The 15,767-nt window shown below is 40.7% G+C and overlaps 1 protein-coding gene and 1 long non-coding RNA gene across 5 annotated transcripts in view; both read right to left on the reverse strand.

Annotated features, from left to right (window-relative positions):
• Positions 1–288: 288 nt before the first annotated feature.
• Positions 289–5,243, reverse strand: LOC105667644 (RNA polymerase II-associated protein 1). 3 transcript variants are annotated; one of them, XM_067358767.1, is made up of 9 exons: positions 5,169–5,243; positions 4,497–5,034; positions 3,723–4,425; positions 3,132–3,633; positions 2,847–3,016; positions 2,583–2,742; positions 2,207–2,489; positions 1,903–2,006; positions 289–1,695 (listed from the first exon to the last, which is right to left on the reverse strand). In XM_067358767.1, exons 2-9 carry the CDS (start codon positions 4,962–4,964, stop codon positions 360–362), a joined length of 3,726 nt encoding a protein of 1,241 aa, XP_067214868.1. In that variant the 5' UTR covers positions 4,965–5,034; positions 5,169–5,243; the 3' UTR covers positions 289–359. The 3 variants fall into 3 exon arrangements, with proteins under 3 accessions (XP_067214868.1, XP_012214990.2, XP_067214867.1); XM_012359567.2 differs by having other exon boundaries at positions 5,140–5,198; XM_067358766.1 differs by having other exon boundaries at positions 4,497–5,230.
• Positions 5,244–5,724: 481 nt separating this feature from the next.
• LOC105667629 (beta-1,4-glucuronyltransferase 1) overlaps positions 5,725–15,767 on the reverse strand; it is a 49,633-nt gene continuing 39,590 nt past the window's right edge. For both annotated transcript variants that reach the window (XR_010891136.1, XR_010891137.1), the window contains 5 exons: positions 14,409–15,035; positions 13,358–13,738; positions 11,586–11,921; positions 10,771–11,013; positions 5,725–10,455 (listed from right to left, as the gene is read on the reverse strand). This is a non-coding gene — a long non-coding RNA (beta-1,4-glucuronyltransferase 1). The remainder of the gene's footprint in view (positions 10,456–10,770; positions 11,014–11,585; positions 11,922–13,357; positions 13,739–14,408; positions 15,036–15,767) is intronic.

Consider the following 15,767-nt stretch of genomic DNA (forward strand, 5'->3'; position numbering starts at 1 on the left):
TTAAACTTAATTATTAATTAAACTTATCAACATTATAAACCTCCGTAAGAATTACGATTAACTAAAATTGTAATGAATAAATTACGATTAAGTAAAAAAAAAAAGATTTATAATTACACAAATAGAAAATTAATAATGCGTCGATTTTAACGAAAAAGTATCATTTTAATAAACCACTGACATTTTTTCGCCATTCTTGTTAAAAATAGCGTAAGATTCTTATTGATAAAATTCCGATTATCAAAGACGAGATCTTCACGGTAATCACAAAGCACTTAAACGTCAAGATTGAAAAGAAGATATTTTACTCACACAAAACAGATGCAGAATCACGTTGCGTCAGTTCAGATATCCTACACTTACAACGGCGGTGTGTAACACAACAACTTGCTCGCGATGTCTTTGTTCCGAGACTGCTCGACGCGCGTCCGCCAACTCACCGCCGTCTTGCTTGTGCGCTTCAGATACATCGCCGAGTGATGAAGCGCGATTGCGTAGGGAATCGGACACCACGTCTCCTTGACCGTTCCGTGGAACAGCGCCTTGATGTAACTCTCAATGAGCGACACGTCGTTCTCCTCCGGATAGAGATATTCCTTCAGCGGCACCATTAGCTTCTCCACCGGCAGTTTCAGATACCGCAACGCGGCCGCGTGTTCCGACCACAGCAGTTTCCGGTAGTGCGCGTCGTGCCGTTGCGCCACCGGCACCAGCAACGCCATGGCGAAGCCGTCGTCGCCGTAGGAGCTCGAGTAGAAATGCTCGCACAGCGCCGTGAACAGATCGGTGAAGGAGCTCAGCCCCGGCAGCTCCGTCTGGAAGTCCAATCGCGTGTGATACCTCCTCAGCAAACTCGACACGACGTTCACCAGCAGCGTGGATACGTTCTCGGACAAATACACGGTGTCGCAGAGATACACCAGCACCAATCTGCTGAATCTCACAGTGGGCGGCAGCTTCTCCATGAGATCAGGCAGAACCAACGCCAGACTCAGCACTATCGAAACGTCGTCCCACTCCTCCCCCTGCACTTTGACGTCGTTCTTGCATTTGTTGTATATGTGAACCAACGGCAGGAAGAGCCAATCTTTCGGCATCGCCGCTTGATTCCAGCCGCCGTTCGGAATGATGTATCTCTCGTACCGCGACGCCGTGTCGGAGCGTAAACCAATCTTCGCCCGATCCACCGCGGACGTCAAGTCTAGCTTGGCCAATTCGTTGGTGATTATCTCCAAGTGCACTTTCTCGTTGGACAGCGCGATTTGAAGAAGCTCCCTCACGCCGCTCGTAGCGTCCGCCGGCAAAGCCGAGATGAGTTTAATGGCAATCTTCCATACGATTTGCGCCGTTTGTTGGTCAATCGCGTCTCCGAGAAAGGACGTCGCTCTTACCACCGCTGTTAAGAGATCTAATTCCGTTCTGCTGTACCATGATCTTTCCAGGCTCCACTCGGTCGCTTCCAGGTCTCGCATGTATTTGCCGAAAGCAGGATGCTGCAATATCGCACCGATTTCTCGACCGTGACGATTACTATTGTTAAACGTGCGCAAGACCGTTGTCAGAAATGGTATGCACGAATTTACAGACATGATCGGCTGCAGTTCACCGTTTTCCGTAAGAACACCAAGATTCGGCAGGCAGGATGGTTCTCGATTCGCAGCCGAATTGCAGTCGCTCAGTAAATTCGAACTGGAGCTGTGAAAGATAAACAGGTGTCGTAAAGATTGTTTTCTTATGATACAGTGGGCGCGTTCAGCAGAACAAACTGCTTAGTAGCAATCGAACGTGATTGGTTCTTACTTTCAGAACCAACTAATTAACAGTCGAGATTCAGCGGAAAATCTACAACTGTTGAGTCTGCTGAACGCGGCCAGTGTACATCATGTGGAAAAGAATATTTACCGAAGCGTCGAGAAGACACTCTGATTGGTTAACCACGTTGTTCTGAATTCGGATATCTCATCAACAACGGATAAAGTTTCGGCAATTAATTTCATAACGCCCCACTAAAATTTATACTTCATAAATATCTCATCAATTATTTATAGATATTAATAAATGTTAAGATAAAAAGTTAGTGTTGAGAAAAAGTGTTAAAACTATATACAGAATGTAAATTGATACATATACATTTAAAAAAATTTTTTGTTTTGTTTTTTCAAGCACAAATATATTGTTCAGATGATTAAATTAATTAATAACTCACAGTTGTACTAGACATCGATGAAAATTGAGTGCTCCATTTTGCTAATAACGTAGATAGTATTGGTTTCAATGTTTTTTCGCGACTCGCTACGGCAATCAATGCTGCAGCATGTTCGCACGCTAACTCGGACGCGTTTTGGATATCGTGATTACTCAGCAGCAGCTGTAATTGTGACATGAGAGTTAACAGAGCGCCCGCGACACTGTCCAGCCCTATTCCGTGATGCAACATCATTCGCCAAAGTCGCAGACTTTCGATGCTGAGATTTATATCATCTTTCTTACTGAAATATCAAATGTTTTTAATAAAATATAGAAAATAAATGCGGATTATGTGCATATAAATGAGAACGTATTACGTAAATAAGAAAGCTTACCCCGTTTCGCTGCTAATGTAGGATAAAATGACCTTAATAATCTTAAAGTTATCCAATTTCTGCACGACGGGCTTCTTGCCGTACATAACGAGAACGCGACATAATTTGATCGCCTGAATTACGGGGATTCCGTAAACGTCATTTATCGCATCTTGCATCGCTGTAAAATACATCAGGCTCTCAAGTTGCTCCAAACATAACTTATCCAAAGATCAGTAAATTTTACATCAATTATTTTCAATATTCAAGTGTAAACTGCGGTACCTAATCGACCTGTCGATAGCGGCATAAAATTACGGATAATGGTATCTAACAAATATCGCGTCGACGAGATATTCAACGCTGTTATATGTGAGTGTCTCGCGAGACGAATGAGTATCTCTAAAGCGCATGTTACTCCAACGGGTGGTGGATGCATCTCATTCAGGATGTACCTGCAAATAGTTGCACTTCAATTAGTTTCATGTGCTTGAAGAAGATATTAAACCTACTAGAATATTGTCAATTACCAAGTCACAAATAACCAATTAGAAAAGCTACGACAAATACCTGACTCTTAACAGGAAATCCGATCTCAGTAACATAGCCACAGCGTCCAACTGCACCAACTCGTGGTCCATCAGACTACTCGTGTCCTTGTCCTCGAGTTCCGGCGTCAGAGTCGGTTCCACGTATTTGTCGAGTCCCTGCAGTCTGTCAAGGCATACCTCATCCGCTTCGCTAACTAGAAAAGCTCTAAGTGCTTGCAGAGCCGCCGTGACCACGGCTATGGACGAATCGTCCAACGAGAACCTCAGCAGCAGAAGAATATTCTTTTGACTGAGCGCAATCAACGGCGCTGGATGTAGAGCCTTGTCGTACCAACCATTGCGCGCTTTCTCCATAATGTTGGCTAAGGTGGTAAGAGCTGTGCATCGTTGCTGCTGAGTGGAAGATCTACTCAGCTGCAGCAGCTCTTGAAGAGAATATCCAGGCCGTTCCGGTTCTTCTCCATGATGGTGGAGGCCTTTGTCTACAGTTAAGCTCTCGTCCTTGTATGGCAATAAAAACCCTAAAAAAAAAAAACAATATAAGAAAAATATTTTTACTTTATTTGTCGTGTTGATGCTTTCAGTAGTAGAATAGATGTATGTAACTCACCATTAAAGTCAAATCTTGCATTGTATTCCTCATTCGGTGCAGGTTTGTCTTTCTTTTCCACTGGTAAGTCTTCCATCCATTTCAACTTTTCTGGTTCCGGAGTATCCATGTGTAACCATCCCTTTTGTTTGCTTTCTTTCAATATCTTTTTGAGTACTTTAGGTATACTCGATGTATCGTTTTCACAATCCATTTTCGCAGTGTCATTGCTTGAAGAAAGCTTCTTCTCTTCGTCACTTAAGACTTCTGTATTCATTACTGTTTCCTTTGCAGCTAAAATGCTTGATGTATCATTTTCACAATCCATTTGTGTGTCACTCTCGTCGTTCGAAGAAAACTTTATCTTTTTACCGCTAGATACTTCTGTATTTATTATTGCTTTGTTTGCAGCGGATACATTTGATTGCATACCGCTCTGTTCTATTGATCTTTTCCCAGATTTTCTATTCTTGTTCTTCAAGAATTGTATTATTTTGGGATCAAGAGTTTCCTCAAGCTTTTTCTTTTCCTCTAGTATTTCTGCTTCACTCATTTGAGCCAGCTTTTCCAAATTTTCTTTATGAATTTCATTAGTTATTTGATTATCAATTGTAACATTCGAGTCTTCCTTGTTGCGGTGTGAAGATTCATCCTTCTGAATTTCCACTGAAGCATCTGTGAGAGGTTGCAGTTTTTGCCAAAACAAACTTTTACCACTGGTCTTCTACAAAGTAAGAAAATAGTATAATAGATGTAAAAATAATACTGACAATATACTTCATAGATGTAACATACTTTTTCCATATGTGCCACATTGTCAGATCCAAAAACTTGAGGAAATCCTAATTTATTTGTGGCAGAAACATGACTGTCGACAAACTTGTACTTTTCTACATCAAATTTCTTTTCTACAATATTGCCGAGTATAATATTTGACGATATCATTGGTATATTCTGTACCATATCTTCTAGCTTCTTTTGTGAGTTTTCCTGAATCTTGTCTTTTATAGCAGAATTTATCACGTCGCCACTTCCTTGTGAAGTTGAAACTATATCTTGTTTTTCCATCTTTCTCAAACTTGAGAACTGGGATTTTACTTTGCTCACATTTGGAGTTACCCTTTGAATATTGGTTGATTTTTTTGAATTTATTAGCTTCGTACATGACTGCTGTTTTGCTTTCAAGAATTCTTCCTGCTGTCGTAAAAGTTCCTCCTCGTCGTCATCTGCTTTGGGTCTTTTCCACGTAAATTCGTTAGCCATTTTTTAGGTTATTTTCTTCTAACCTCTCTTCTTAATTTAACAATTTTAACTTTATCACAGCGGAAGATTTCTAGCAAATAAAAACATGATAATTACAGCATTTGAAAAATAATATTACTGCAATGTGCAAATTATAAATGTTATTGTATTAATGTGTTGCTTTATTATTGTTTACTCTGATTAATTATGTGCGATTCAACATGCCTCCATAACTTGGTGACAGCTTGGAAACCATTAAAGCATTCTGAATACATTTAGTACCATCTTAAGATAATTATATTTATAAAAAAAAATTTGTTTATTTCAAGAAATTTCAAGAAATATTATTTCATTAATAATAAATACTTGTAAAAAAATGTGTTTAAAAATTCGCGCCATCTCAAAATTTAATTTGTGTTACTTCTTTTAAATTATGTGCTTCTAATACCGTAACGTAACGTAAAGTTCCTAAATTCATTAATGATATTTAAATTCGCAACTTTAGATTGCTTACCTCTCTTATCAATATGTTTTTCTAATACAATTCCGGACATTTTGGTCCGTTTATTTTCAATTAGTCGTACAGTTGCAGAACTATTGTTTCTGAAACATAGCGCCGTCATTTAATTATAAATAAGATTCCAGTTATTAAATAACTGTTATTAATATATATGTTATTATTAGAACACAATGTATACTAAAAATTCTTATAAAATAAGTAATATATATTAAATAAAAAATAAATTTTAATTAAAATTTAGGAAATCAAGAACATTTCACCTTTAATTCATAAATTATTTTATTTATCTAGGCACGACGCTGTGGAACATGACGGTATGCAGATACGTACCGATCATCGCAGTCATATATGCGCTAAGTATAAATGCATGAACGCCGATTATGCACAAAAATCGTCGGGGAATAATTAAACACATTCTTTATAAATCATACAATAATTATTCTTTTCTCACACATTTGCTACTACCTTCTTAGTCTAATAATGTGGTCGCATTATAGTCAAAATAAATAGAACTCTTTAATCTTCTTTTTACTTATGAAACTAAAATTGCAATACACCGTATTGCGTTCGATTTTTTTCTGGAATGAAATATAATTCCCAAATTTGCATCGATTTCATATCAACACTCGAAATTCTATGAATAGAGAAACGACTTTGTCACATTCGTTCTGGAAAACATCTTGGTAAGCTCAGAAAACAGATCCAAGCAACAAGCTATCTCGTTTACAGCGTACTTAGTCTCGTGATTATTCTCACACGGATTTTCTTCCGGAAACATTAGATCAAATCTCTGCTTGTTCCTTTAATTGGAAAAATACAATTTCGCCTATATACATATATCGGAACAGATGGCTCTATGCGATTCTTTTCGTTTCTCTTACAAATATGTACATTGCGTGTGTTTATATAAAGCTGTTTTTTTATTTCTTAATGTTCACGATAGAAATGGAAATTTTATCATTAGAAGATAAGCCGAAGTATCCCGTAACGTATCTTCGATAATGTTTATTGTTCTATCTAGATGTAATATAATTTCTGAATTATGCAAAGATACAGAGCGATGGAATATTGCTTCCGTAAGTTTACATGATGATTATTATTTTCTCACAACGAAACAACACTGTTATCTTTTTTTTTTCACGAGGTATCGATACCTGCATCTCTGAATGTTTTTTTTTTTTTAATATCATTATATAAACCTGAAATGTTATTATGCGTAAAAACGAGGATAACGCGGCGCTTCTTTTGTTCCAATCGGCAAATTCAATCGCTTCGTGTAATCTACATGTAATAACATATTTTGTCGAGTGAAACAGCCGATGAGACACAGCTCTTATCTACAGTCGCAAGTATATACACTAATTACAAATATCGTAACGCGTAGGAATATATTCTGAAAAACGATATCCGCGTAAGCGATACTTCCGTAGCTCGTTCGCAGTCTCATGCTTGTTGCATGAAAATGCTCAGTCAAGAGAGACAAACTCAGCGGCACGGACACTGGTATTATCTTACTTTGGCGCGTAACGCGGCATGGATCTTTGAATTGGGTTACGCTAAGATAGAGAAACGAGATATACGATAAACGCGCGCGGCATTCTGCTCGCGTGACTTCTTCTCTCCCTCGTTACAACCACTTTGGAATAGATATAAAAATCTTTCTACGGTTAAACTGAACCCTACGGTTTGTATCAATTGTATAATTGAGTCAGCTTTTCTTTCAGCTTATCTCCCTGGTCAGCTCACGTAGCTCTTTGTAAACATACACGCACATTTTTGGCACTCGCACGCACACACGCAAGGAGACAGAGACAATATGTATATGTATATATAAGGCACAGAATATACATTACACTTTACGAGCGACACAATACACATACGCGCGGTTGCACAGCCCCGATAAATTAAGAGAGAAGGCGAGGAGATAAAAGGAACTTATATGAAGTTGAGTCCAATATTTAACACATTGAAAACATTGACGATATGTAGAATTCCTAACTATAGATTGCAACGCATTCAACATGTATGATACTCTGAGGATAATTAATTAACCACCCCAGCAAGTTCTTCAAGCAGAAGATAACATAATATAAACGAAACAATGTTACAAATTATTTATGAAATAAAAAAATTTCAATTATTATCTTTAAACGAACTATACTGCTCGACAAAATTTCATTGATTAATATTTCCAACCAAAATCATTAATATACATAAAATTACACAATTATCCGACGTCAAGAATATCTTTACAGCGATCGAAGCACGTTTACAGATTTCAATTAGTTTGTGCCCTAATATTATCACAAAAAAATGAGTCAGCATTCTGCTTCGATTAAAATTACTCTAACTCATTCTCAAGATATTGACCCAACTGCTCTCGTTCAAGTCTTAATAATTACAAAGATCATATGTACATGTACACTGGTCATATATTACTCGGAGTGTAAATAGAAAAGTATACGGTTCACAGTATGTACAGTAAACGTTATCTTACTACAATAAACAATTGCATCATATCCGATAATACGATATAGTTAAATATCATATTTTGCGCCAACACATTTTTGCCGCATCAAAGAGCGAAAAAAAAACATGGATTGAAGATTTGAATAAAAACGCATAATAGCATCCGACATTTACATGGCAGCATTATTAAATTCTTGCAATATATCGCAAGGAATGCTAATAATAACTTCCAACAGATCGCGTGAAACATCATTTTAACGTCTATCAATCTTCAAAAAAGCTCCTGAATTTTCACACAAATTATCTGTTTTTAGAACTACTATTCGCTTAAGAGAGATTGATGTTATACGAGAGAACTTCTCCTGCGAAACGTGTGTTGACCTTTCTAAATACGGTTATATATTACATTAGACAGGCGTCTGTGTGCAAGTATAGTAATACTGTGGACAGTAATATGTGTTTTAACTCGCTTAAGATTAGAAAATACTACATTCACATTCGATCGCCGAAGGACAGTGACCACGCGACCGAAATATTTTTTTTTGATATATAAGACAAATTGCATTTGTAAGATAACTTTCCTTGTTTTTTTTTTCAAAATATACGCGGCATTGCACACAAGGCTTCTTATTACAAGTGCGACGAGCAAGTTGTTTTCTCTAACGCGATTCAATCTTCATCCCACCCACCGTGTCGTTTTCCTTACTCGCAATAATACGCGGTTATCCATCAATCGCGGTTATCCATCAAAACAAAATATTGAGTACAGTCCAAATGTGCGACATCGTATTAATGGAAAGTTGAACAATAAATAATTCATCGGTCGGGTTACTCGTTTGTGAAGTTTCTAAAAAATTTATATCAAATATCCCTCAGTCTTGGACGGTGATTTTTTTTCTTCATTCGTGAATAATTTCGCACATACTATGTTCTTGTTTCAAGGGCCGATAGTCTATAGACAGATGGGGAACCACGTTTGCCGTGAATGTAGTGCAAATGTATAATGTAATTGTAATGAGTAGTAATTGTGGTAGTTTCGGAATACAAACTTTTAATGCGTTTGACTTATTTATACACGCCACTATACTCAGCCCAAGTTCATCAGTCGATGTAGATTGAACTGGCATCTCAGAAATGTGTTCTAAGTAGAATGTAAATTACTACAGCAAGAAAAAAATGATTTTATTTTCCATTTGGAGAAAATTTTATATAAAAAATGACTATGTACAGCCGTGGATCATAAAGAAATTATAAAAATTTTTACCATTTTTCACATAATGGCTATAGTATTTAGACTTATAATTCCTCTTATAATCCGTGATCACTACTGTCGTATCATAGTAATTTGTTATATAAAATTTTCTTCGTGCATGAGGTCTAAAACTATGCAGACTATTTGAAAGAAAAAATGTATATCAAAATGATGATGACAAGTTCAACAATTATACTCTGATACTTTATACGACTTTTCGATAAAAGAAATGACATTGTTATTCAATATTTTAATTGTTGTAAATAATTTATTACCAAAAGTAATTCGTTTCGGTAATATTTACAATTGTAACAATGTCCTGTAATATTTCTTAATATTCCTATTTCACGAATAAGAAACACTGCGGACACAATGACAGTTGCGGTTCGCGAAGAGATCGCGTTACAATTGAAACAGTCGTTCATAACTTTCACCGAAAGCACAGTAATCCTGCGAACGTATTGATGTATATGAGGCACCGTTTTATTATGTACAATCGTACTTGCTACGGGAGGATATATCCACCAAGTGAAAAATAGGTAGTACGATTCCTTTACACGCTAGATTTTCCTTTACGAAAGCTAGAGAATTTAAGCGTCGCGATGTCACACTACTTCTTTCGCGTAACCATCGTCCTTCACGTTGCCATGATGTTTCTCGTTTAACGTTAATGCCGACGCTCGCGGACGACAAAGATGATGACGGCGATAACGATGATGATGAGACGTTTCTCGTGGGAGTAACATCGTGGTCCGTTACAACGTCGTCGCTCTAATTCACCGGACACTTACGCGATAATTCGTTTGTTCGTTCGGCACCGTTGAGTTGGCATAATTCGAAGAGGAGACCTCTGCTATAAGTTTGTAGCGAGCATTCCTCCGGCCCCGCTTGCGAACGCGAGGGGAACGCGCGGAGCGCGTTTGAGCGCGATCCCGGCGTCCGCGGGTGACTGGCAGCATTTTGCGGTTTCCGGCGATCTGCCGCTGCACAGGCAGCAGGGAGGGCTGCAGGCGGTCCCGTCGTGCGGACGAACACCTGTAGAGCACGCGTCGACGTGCCCGTGACTCCACGGGCTACACGGCGCATCCCTTCCTCGTGCCGTACAACACCTTCAGCTCCGGCATGATGATCTTCTTAATGAGCGCGTTCGTCTTGGCGGTGAGCATGTCGCGATGCGGATCCTTCTTGAAGATCTTGATGCCGGGCCGGTGTACCAGGAAGGCGTTGTCCAAGATGAGGAAGTCGTAATCGAGAACGCAGAGCGCGTAACCCTGTCCGCAAGAGATAACTCAATGTATCGCATTGTAGTGTGCAGAATTATCAAGGAAAAGAGCTCAGAGCTCTATCTTATTCTACATTTAATATCTGAATACAATATTACAAAAGCAATGTTAAAATTCAATTATTATTCTAAATTACAATTATATAGAATTTCAGTTAAGTCAACAATTTCCGTTATCTCGATTATTATTCTAAATTATATTACGTATAATTTTGGAGAAGTTATTCTTTTGAAATTTTTTATAGAGCACCGACACTCTTCTTTTACTGTTATCCCGGAATTTTATATAGATAGATAAATTTACCTGCGTCATTTTATCGCTCTTTCCCTCCCAACTGAGTCTCTCGTCGTAAAGAGGATCGTTATTGGTCCCGATAAAGATCGGCTCCCAGTGCACGAAGCTGCCAGTCCTCTTGCCGACGTGGAACACATGCAGATCATCCGTCTCTGGCGCATCCTGCCACTCTTTGCTCTTCGGCACATTATGGCAGCCAGAACATAGCTTTTTGTGGAATGGTATGGCGGTGCCCGTCTTCAGCATCTGCACCTACACATTTACGCAGACCTTCGAGCACGGAACTTTACGAAAAGATTTCTCAGACACACGTAAACGATTTGCTCCGGTCTCTAAAATATTTTCCGCTCCTCGAGCAATTCGCACAATGGAAACGAATTATGATATTTCAGATATGATGTTTCGACTTCCGGCAATTGTCCTGTACACACCATCAGCGGAAAGTGGTGGAAAAAAAAAAGAGAGGAAAAAAAAAGAAATAACAGGCAATCCACGTCGGGTGCAGTGCACACGTGTCGAGATTACAATCGTTTTCTGTTACACCGCCCCAGTTCTGAATGCGGCGCGTCAAAAGGTGCATTGTGCCGTGCCGCGCCGTAGGGTACGCAGCGGCAGGCAGACAATAGACGACGCTAATTCCGCGTATCAAGGTCCACGGTCAAAGGAAGCTCCATTGATTCGCCGTCGACCCTCGCGCGCTATTAGCAATGCAGTCGGATATACACTCGTCGCGCTCTCTTTCGCGCGTGCTTAATTGCCCTTATCGGACCCGATAACAAGTGCAAGTCACGTGCGGGACGACACGACGGAGGAAATACACGTACCAGACGCGTTTTGTTGTTGGGCGGCTGACTCTTCTCGTCCACCTCGAAGATCGACAGTACGAAGACCTTGGGATTGGGCTTGTGGAGGGCCGGCTGATCCCGTCTGCGGATCATCTCCAGGAACTTGGCGGGCAGATTCGGGCTGGGGTACAGCTCGATGTCGCTGGGGAACACGTACAAGGTGGGCGCGGCCTCGCGCGCTATGTTACGACCCACGTTCACCGGGTACAGCAACTTCTTCTCGTTCTTGTACATCTTTGCTAGGCTCACGTTCACCCACGGCGGACCGAGCGAGCAGTTGTACGTGTCGGAGACGATCTTCTCCGACGGTGGTACCTACAGTGAAATTACAGTGTTTCAGTCGAATGTTGTTCCGACGTGGTAATAAATAAACGATGATACCAGAAGACAAAATCAGAAGCGCGATTGTTGGAGCGCGAGAATTATTATTATAAATTAATTTCGGAGAATCCTCTCTTCAGTTTAATATATAAGATAGAGTATATATTAGATACAAGAAAGAAAAAAAAGTTAGATTGTTTTAAAGAAAAAAAATTTAGATTATAAGGAAAATATAAAGTAAAATGTATAATTGAGATTCAAATTATTAATTTTGTATTTTAATATTTGTTGCGCATCGACCACATTTCTGATTTTTATTACTCTATCACTGTTTATTTTTTACCACACTTTATAATAAATATTTGAGAAATATTAAGACACACGCTGCAATTGAAAAGTTATAGAATTAATTAATTTGATAATTGGAACTAATTTAAAATTATAAACGTAGATGCATGAAAACTTAGATCTTCCGTTTTTCTTCGCACCGTGTACTTTTGCGTGTCTTAACACCATCAATTACTATCATTATACCATAAAACATGGTTAATTGTTGCATTTAAAAGGATTAAGAGATAAATCGAGGCTCACGGTTGATGGATATTCATGCATGCTGGACAAATGCATTCGAAGATACAGCCCGAATGTAATTACGTAATTATCTGTTTGGAACAGTGCTCACTTACTTTGCCAACGAACGCGGAAACCGCAGGACTATTTGCGGTATCCAGAGACGCGTATCCGCTGGATCTGAGGTATTCATTAGAATATAAATCAAGCTGATGAGAATACACGGACGCAACAAGACGGTAGAATCTAAAATACTCTTCGCGTGCCAGCGCGGCCGAACTGCATATGCATAACGTGGATTTATGCACGCACTACGTTCGCAGAACAAATTACCCAGGGATAGCATCCTGCCGCAACAGGACGTTTATGTCGACCGGATCTATGAGTAATTTGTCGCATCGTCCGACACGCGCATTGCCGATGTGCGATTTATCAATCTTTCTCCGAAACGATCGACAAGCACAGTCAAGAATTATAAATAAAGGTGTAGAAGATAACTCCAAGTTTATTGAACGCGAAAATACGTTTTAACGTAGAAAAAAAGTCAAGTACTATAATTATTGATTGTTCCTGTGAACTTAATGTCTGCTTTATTATGCAGACTCCGACAATGAGATATCATTGAAGTCAATGTGTCCTATGCCTGTAGCATATAAAAGATACTTGCAAGAATCTTGTCGCGTAGGCAGGACTCAGAAAGCATTCGATGAACACGTGGGACTTTCGGCAGCAAAGAAGCGATCAACGGAAGTCAACGCTCATTCGTCACGTCGGCTTAAGGTATTCGCAAGATGCATCCGGGAGTTGAGGGCTCGGGGACACGCTGGTGGGAGATCGTAACTATCGAACTGCTTATTTACCAATTTTGGCACGTGTTTGCTGCTGAAGAAGACGTGAAAGGTCACCAGTTGCGAGACCAGAGGGCTGCCGCAGTTTCTCGAGTACCTGATGGCGTCGAGGGTGGCCGGGAAGTCGGTGCCGGGTGCGTGCATGGCGATCGATATTGGCGCCCGCCACCGCTCCAGCAGAGCCTCCAGATTGTCCAGGAACGTGTAGTCGGCGTGCGTGGTGTACGTCACGCTCTCCCAGCATCTCACCGACATGCTCATCGGCACGTAATTGTACAGCACCCAGTAGTCGCCCCGTTGCGCCCGCCTCGGCTCGGTCGACTTCTCGTTGCAGGGAACGGCCTCCTTCAGGCTCATCGGCTCGTGCGCGACGCTCGTCGTGCCGTTCTTTGCCTGGATGGGAGAGCGCCGGGAAATTTAACGATTGTTAATAGCATCGAGGCGGCGGAAATGCCGTGAATAGCACGCCAACGATTGGCGAACCTGAATTCCTCTACGCGACATCACTATCTTTACGTTAATGTGCTCTTGTGAAGGAAATGACACATCCGGACTTTTTCAGCACGGCTCTTTCAATAGTCGCACAATTATTAGACATTGCGGCGTGATGAACAGGAAGAAAATAAAAATATATATATTAAAATATATTATATAAAAATATATTATCTTCTGTGAAAATAAATCTTCGGTAAAAATGTATTTTAATTCTTTATCTGAGAATGTTATTATTTTTTAAGCTAATTTAATTCTGACAAATAATCTCGACGTTTTCATTTTCAATAAATTTATATTATCTTTTGTAAAATAAATGTAAATTTTGTTTCAGTAAAGTTGTATTTCACTTTATCGGAAAATAAGCATTATATTATGTTTTTAAATCAATGTAATTGCGATAAATAATCTCGACGTTTATTAGCCATTGACATTTTCACTTGCATCGTCGCAAACCGCATTTAATAATTAATAAAATTACATCTAACGGTTAATCTAAACCGCAACGTGAGTCATCGTAAGGATTAGAGAATGGAAGAGCAACAAGCAACGGAATAGAACGAGAGAATACCGTCTGATTACGTGGGTGGTCTTGCAACTTGTCGAGAGGCTCGGCCTTGGCCCCGTTGGGAGAAGGCGTCGTGGTGACGAGCCTGATCCTGGCGCCGCCGCCGTTGTTTGTCCCAGGCGCCGCATCCTTCGTGGCGGACGCGGCCAACGACGCGGAGGATAACGACGCGGCGGCGCCCTTCTGCGTACCGTTCGCGAGATCGTTCACGGCGAAAGCTTCCTGCTGAAGCGGCGCCGCCGCCGCCCAGTTGGTCGGCGGTTCCTCGATCCACGGCCCGGAGGAGCCGATGTTGGTGCACACGTACAGCAGCACGCACACATTCAGCACTATCGATAGGCGTAGCGCCCAATTCCTGCGGGCAATGGCCACGATGCTCATTCTCCAGGTCCGATTAACCGCGGGACGAGGGGTGCGAAGAGCGGGGAAGATAGATCGCTCGTCGGTTCCTGCCGGGGATCGTCGTGATGAACCCCTCCGGGTGACGGTGTCGTCGCGTCGCCGTTAATGCTGGACTTGCGACTCTCGGTGACGTCGGCACGCCGCATCCATCATCGCTCCGCGGCCCACGAGTGACCGGCGATCAGGACCTGCTCATGATCCCGCGAGCTGTCGACCGATTGCGTGCACCTGGAACGGAAGAGGAGGCTCTGATTATTATGACAGATCGCTATAAATTACAATGCCTTTCACATTATGAATGCCACATTACACTGACTCGGTTGACGTGCATGTGGGAAATTTGTTGGGTGACTTTTTATTATTCTCCCCTAAAAAGAAATTTGTGCTCTTGCAAAATTGTAAGTCTCCAATTTTGTGGAAACAATCAGCTAAAATTCCATCTTTTAATCGAAATTAAATATTCGTGTAAACCTCTTTAAATCGTATCATATGTCACATAAATGTATTGATACGTTAATATTTTATTACACATGCAGAATCGCATCGCATAAATAAGTGTCGAAATTATTCGTATCGTAAAGTTAGGCACAGCGCTCGCTACAAGCGCACGCTGTTCCTCGCTTCATTTTTCGCTTGGACGAACGTTTCACGTTAAATCGCGTCCCGTTTATTTCACGATATATCGATGCGACGATCCCGTTTATTAAGCTGCGCGCTGCAACGCGACTTTCCCCCTATCTCGGCATCTTCTTCCTCGTTGACGTCAGACGTTGCATCGGAGCCGGCGATGCGATGCAACGCGACATTATCGGACCGGGTGGTCGGAATTGAGCAACGGCGGCTTAGGCGATTCCCTTCCACGTCGGATCACGATCCGACGTTTAAGCAACGGCGAGTGAAATCGAGAGGATACGACAGAAAAGCCATTACCGAAAGACCGAAAACGACTAGTAAGAAGCG

Source organism: Linepithema humile, chromosome 7, assembly GCF_040581485.1.
Source record: "Linepithema humile isolate Giens D197 chromosome 7, Lhum_UNIL_v1.0, whole genome shotgun sequence".
Taxonomy (NCBI): domain Eukaryota; kingdom Metazoa; phylum Arthropoda; class Insecta; order Hymenoptera; family Formicidae; genus Linepithema; species Linepithema humile.

Coding starts and splice junctions, on each gene's coding strand:
- LOC105667644 (XM_067358767.1), bottom strand. CDS start 4,964: ATGGCTAACGAATTTACGTGGAAAAGACCCAAAGCAGATGACGACGAG. Junction 3,017..3,131: donor GATTTCCTGTTAAGAGTCAG/GTATTTGTCGTA, acceptor AACTATTTGCAG/GTACATCCTGAATGAGATGC. Junction 1,696..1,902: donor AGTGTCTTCTCGACGCTTCG/GTAAATATTCTT, acceptor TATCTTTCACAG/CTCCAGTTCGAATTTACTGA.